Raw genomic sequence first — 6165 nt, forward strand, 5'->3', positions numbered from 1 at the left:
ACTATGCTCCTCTGGATTTCAGTCTAGGGTAAAGGCATAACCTACTGATACCCACTGTAAGTTACAACTTTTACTAATGCAAGGGCTGACATCTTTAATTTAAAACATGGGATGCTAACCTTTCTTCTTAAGAATGCCCACTTATGAGATACAAATGAGGGGAAACATTGAAATGTGTCTTTAATGATGACAACAAGAAACCAAGTTTAGATTACAGAGGAGTCTTTGATTGAGGCAAGAGTCTGAAGCTCAGATAAACAGGAAAGAGGGACAACGTATTAGTTCTGGTGGGTGTTTTGCCTATTTCCCTATTTTTGTGACAGGCTTTTTCTACTCTGTAAGCGATGCATAGTACCTAACATTATTTATCTGCATTCATTCATTGCTGAGGTGTTCTCCATGAGCATTTATTTTAAAGCTTCTCCTTAATTAGGAATACAATCAGAGATACAGACTCAAATTTAAAATATTTACTTAATATCACCTTCTAAAAACCTTCTGTAATCCTACTTAGTAGTTATCTATTATAATGATATATTGATTAGGTAATCAAACTTTCGGGGACCATTGTCTATGGATAAGTCATGCGACTATGTGGACGCTGGTATTTGTTAAGGAATTTCTCACCTGTGGCTTAATTCAAAATTTGGAAAAAAACAACAACAACACAAGCCAAAGAGCTGCATTTTAGGTAAAGATTCCCCCACCCCCCGAAAATGACAAGTTCTCAGTATATATTTTGCATATATGTTGATTTTGGTTAAGCAACTTTGTAAACATAAGAGTAAAAAATAAGTTCATTTTCTATCTCAACAGTTCAAAGTTCCTGAGAGAAATGTAAAAACATTTGTTCCTCTCAGCCCTGTCTCTGGATAAGATTCCTGCTGAAATTCTTTTCTTTTTCCCCTCTCCCTATGCTTCTGCAATAAATAACTCTAGCCATCATTTCATCCCTTCTAGCCCTTTGGTGCAAAAAAAAAAAAAAAAATCAAGATTTATAAAATCACTCAACAAAGAATTCCACTACCCTGGAATAAAAGGAGATGTTTCTCACTGAAAGCCAGGGAGCAATTAGTAGCAATTAAACTCTTCACAGAAATTTGAAAAGCAGAATAAAAATGATAGGTCCCAGACAGTTAATTCCTATGGACCTTTATTTTCCTTCAAATTTGACTGGAATGATGGCCCACCTGGGTAGATCCAGAGCTCTGGAAAACTGTAGTCAGATGATGGCTTGAACCTTGCCATTCTGTGTGTGTCTTTTGGAAAGAATTTCTATAGGGCTCTCTGCCATTCTGGTATGTGTTTAAGCAATAGTATGATTTCTGTGTTCATCCATTACCTTGCTAAAAAGAACCAAAGCAACTTAAGTTTTTAAGAAAACTTAGGTTTTCTTACCAAACCAAATTACGTATGTGGGCAAGGGACGTTAAGATAGGTCACCCAAGTTAAGATGCAAGCTTCTACATTGTGATGAAACTTTCCCCATGCTTTTTTAAAATGGTGACTTTTCACTATTTTCCCATATTGCTGGACTAAATATAGTCTGTTTCTGTAACTTCTTTCAAATTATGTCGAAAACATAGAACTAGCAACCATGATATCTTTAATGGCCACAAAAGCATCCTATGTATATGTTCTATTGTGTTTTCTCACTGTATGTTCCTTGCACAGTTTTCTTTAGTGATGATTTTGATGCCTAAGTTGACATTTGTACCATCATTGTGATTTTTCTAGTTAGAGCTGGTCTTTGTAGGTCTTTGGTTGTTGAGTACCATGATGAGCTGACCTGGCTTCTTATTCTTCCTCTAGCGACTGTACTACAGCCACATCTTCCCTAAGCCAATGTTTGCACATAACTAAAAACCAGTTAATAGTTTCTCATGCAGGGTTAGGAAGAGTGAAGATAGAGGAGATATAAGAAAGGTGGATGAAGCTGGAGGCTTAGCTTAGTGGTAGAGTCCCTGCCTGGCAATTGTGAAGCCCTGAGTTCAAAACTCCAGCACTGAAAATAGGAAAAAAGAGAAGACAATTTGCTGTATGTAAAAAGCAAATAAAGTACACATGGTATAAGATTTAATAGCTTTGGCATTCTGAAAGACCTGTGCTGGAAAGGTAAGCTTCCAGGATACAAACTGAATGGATATCAACTCATCATAGAGTCCTGTCTGCTTATCAGAGATAAGTAATGTATAAAATTAAAATTCAGTGCTTCAGCTTCCTTTTGACACATACAAAATCGGGAGTGATTTGTATTTTACTCACAATGTATAGATTTTCTCAAAATATCGTTTTTTTAAAGATTTCTAATAATTGAACGGTCACACAGGAATGTTCTCAAGGAACGTATTTAAGCATAGCAGGACAGTATTAAAAGGGTTAGTTACTTTGCTTAAGGCCGTCCACCCAAAATGGCAGTTCTGGGTTCTACTTTGTCTTTTAGTCCATTGGTAATGCTGGGCGCGAGACAGCAGGTCACAACTCAAATCTGTGTATTATTGAATTATCTCATTAAAAGGAAGAAGTACCCTCCACCTTGAGAACACAAAACAAAGCTCTGATACTGTTCCACTGCAGGCCCTTGAAAGTGTGTGAGTGCTGGTTTTCTCATTGTACAGGCCTGGAATATGTTATATGTTGATCTTGTATGTGGTAGGTCACATAATCAGTAGTTCTCTCCCAAGGGTGGGTTTTAGGCCTAGGGGGACATTTGCCAATATCTGGAAGTATTTCTGATATTTCCTGGCTTGGACAGATGTTCAGATGACATCTAGTAGCACATTTGGTAAGTGCCAGGGACCGGGGCTGAACATCTGACAGTAGACAGTAGAGATCCTGTAACAAAAAAGGTGTCTAGCTCCAAATGTTAGTGTTGCCAAGATGGTGCCACTAAATGTGTGGTTCATGGTGACCTGAGAAAGAATGGGCTCCCGTGGAAATCACATTGTGGTATCTTATCATGGCGACCTTCGCTATGGTGAGAATTTATGCTAAGGCAAGGCAGAAACATACTGTAGCCCTCCACAAGTGGCCTGAGCGAACATTTCCTTCTAGATGGTATGAAGGCATTTCATAAACATGAAATCACTTCCTTTTGTCTCTGAAAATAAAGTACAGTCCTAGGAAATGATGCTTCAACTGTGCTAAAGGTCACAGAGACCTTGGGTAGTGCTCTGAAAATAAACAATTATAGATGCCTTGCAGTGACTTACAAATTCATTTATCAGTGTCATAAAACTAATAGAACAGTGGGGGGGGAATCAAACCTTTCACATATCTATTTTACATCTAAACATTTGCGGAAAGAAAAGAAGAGCTCAGCTTCACTGGACAGCTTGGTCATTTTAAGACTTCTGCCAATACCTAGATCCTTAGTGCCACCATCAAATGCCTTGCAGTAATGCGTGGTGACAAGAGCTACTAAGCTTCTGGTAACTGTTTTGGGAATTTTAAGGTTATTAAGTTTGAATACCAGTCTCTCATGTTTTCCCACCAAGCTTTTCCCAGCAGTTGAAAATATCTGGATCTTATTCCGGTTTTTCATTCTTTTTTTAGCTTCCTGAAATGAGTCATGTTCAAACGCAGCGACCCTGGCTGATGTTTCTCCTGCAGAACGCTGGATTGATCCTAGGTTGGCTCATTCTCCTGCTCTTGGCTATATATGAGCAAAATATTAAAATATAAGCTAAGATCCTCAAAATCCTTCAAAAGTGAATTGATAGGGTCTCGTTTCTTTTGTTGTACTCTATGCTGATTAATAAATTAAGATTTTTAAAAATTTGAAGTAAAGCACGTATCTTTTTAGTTCATTAACTTACTAATTTATAATTCACTTTTGGTTTTGAAAGCATAAAGGTCAGGTTGTCCTTCACTGAAATTTTATTTTGTTTCTAACATTATGAGGAAACTTGTTCCTCTCCCTTTCTTCCTCTCTTCCTCTCTCCCTCTGTCCAGCTCCTTCCTTCTCTCTCCCTCCCTTTTTCTCTTTCTCTTTCCCTCTGCATCTCTCTCCCTCCATTTCTTTCCCTCTCCAGCTTTCTTCCTGCCTTACTTTTCTTCTTCTTAGCCTCCTTCCCTTTGATCTCTGCTGCCTTCCTTCCCTCTCTCCTTCCTTTCTTCTTTTTTTCTCTTTTTTGTGCATAATTAATTCTAATAAACTTTTTAAAATATTGTTTTCTAGGAAAGAATGCTTATTTGTAGTATTTAAAGTATATAGATGTCTGTTGGGGATGATATCAGTTTCAGCTTTTTTATGTCATTAAGACCTTTTCCCTGTGAAATTACAAAGCAAAGTACATTGTGAACAAATGCAATAAAGTCTAGTTTTCATGCGATGCTTCGTCTTGCTTTCTATGACTGGATGTCAGATTCAACGTCCTTTCACAAGGTTGCACAGGATAGTTCAGCAGAGTCTGCATCCCCTGTAGTGCTCACAAAGAAGCAGTCATTAAGTCTGGACATTACATCAGCATTCTCCAGTAGGAGTCACCATGCGCGATCAGTCCCCAGAAAGTACTGGAAACAAAAGCTTACATTAAATGAAACAAAAGACCCTGAAGCTTATGTCTGGAAGCATATTCATGTCTAAACTCTCATGGATTGCAGAGTAAAGTGTATTGATAAAAATAATATCACTGACAAGTGAGTTATGTTTCATAATATTTCTGAAGAGTTATGGAACTCCAAATAGGATTTGTTACATGTATGAGTAAGTACATTATTGATAATGTTACTAAAATAAAAATACTCTGAGCTTTAACCATATTTTACCTTGAAAAATTGATGGCCAGTAATTACCCTATTTTTAAATTACATATATATATACTCTTAATTATCTATAAATACATCTTAAATTATATATAATCTATTATATATACAAACTATACATAATCTATAACATGTACAACCTATTATATAAAAATCTATATATAATTTGATATATAAGGTATATTTATGAGTGAGAAATATAAAAAAATCTTACTTATTTTCACCTCTAGAAGAAATAAAAGATGTTTCTCATAAAAAGATGTATTGATATATAAGTAATCATATATGTAATTATATGATATATAAATCTACATAATATATTTGCAATATAATTTATTTATAATATTACATAATATATTGTATATTTACATGCATATTACATATCATATAATATTTTAAATATTTATATAAATATTACAATATAAATATATAAAATATATAATGTCTATATTACATATAATATATAGCATATTTTATAAACTATCTCCATTATATAATATACACAATATATTAATTACACATTAATGTTTATGTTATATTAATAACTATTACTTTTAATAATTATACTAACATTTTATTACATTAAGTGTATAATCTATTAATATATGATATAATTAAATGTATGTTATATCTTATATAGATATATATCTATAATTATTATATAACATATGTTATATAACATATTGTATGTAATTACATATAAAATATACAGTATATGTGTGTGTATACACACACACACATAGACAAGAGAAGAACTGTTTTACTGCCCAGGTGATTCATGGCATTCAGTCATATATGTTTCTTTTCTCTTACAGCTGACTCACAAACTGGTAGTTGCTCTTGACCATGGCCTCCCCCAACCATCATCATTTTCAACCACTTTGACTTCAAAGTAAAATTTGTTTTCTAGCTATCTTTAGAGTTTCCTGTAAGAGGGTAGCTTTGTGTGGTGCAAACCTTATGAAACTTTGGCCTGCATCCAGAACAACTGGATGGCTCATCTGTGAAGGTGGATTGCTGGCTTTGCACCCTAAAGGTTTTGCCTCTGTTGGTCTGAGTGAGGTCTGAGCTCTCCGTTTGGAACTCTGGGTAATTCTGGTATTGTTGGCTGGGTCATGACTGAGCACTACAGATGTGATAGAAGTTGAGCAGGCTTGGCTTTGAGAAAGAACAAGTGTAGAACTGTTGGCAAGAGCTGTGTGCTCTTGAAGTAGTTGGTTAACACTTCCGTGAGATTAGGCTGAACATGAGCTCTTGACCTGAAATTCCCCCCTCTTTGTCCCATTCCACCGGATCACGGGACCAGTACTGAGAATTACTGGTTGAGGGATCCAGAAAGCAATTTGATTGAGTTGTTTGGAGAGGTAAGCAGACTTAACATGGAGAGCTTTCCCCTTG

General features: G+C 35.6%; 1 protein-coding gene across 3 annotated transcripts in view; it reads left to right on the plus strand.

The window, feature by feature from the left end:
• Positions 1–3684, plus strand: part of Slc39a12 (solute carrier family 39 member 12) — a 56379-nt gene extending 52695 nt beyond the window's left edge. For all 3 annotated transcript variants that reach the window (XM_048367794.1, XM_048367795.1, XM_048367796.1), the window contains one exon: positions 3556–3684. In XM_048367794.1, the coding sequence (XP_048223751.1) occupies positions 3556–3684 (129 nt within the window). The remainder of the gene's footprint in view (positions 1–3555) is intronic.
• Positions 3685–6165: the final 2481 nt, after the last annotated feature.

The sequence above is a fragment of the Perognathus longimembris genome, chromosome 18 (assembly GCF_023159225.1).
Source record: "Perognathus longimembris pacificus isolate PPM17 chromosome 18, ASM2315922v1, whole genome shotgun sequence".
NCBI lineage: Eukaryota > Metazoa > Chordata > Mammalia > Rodentia > Heteromyidae > Perognathus > Perognathus longimembris.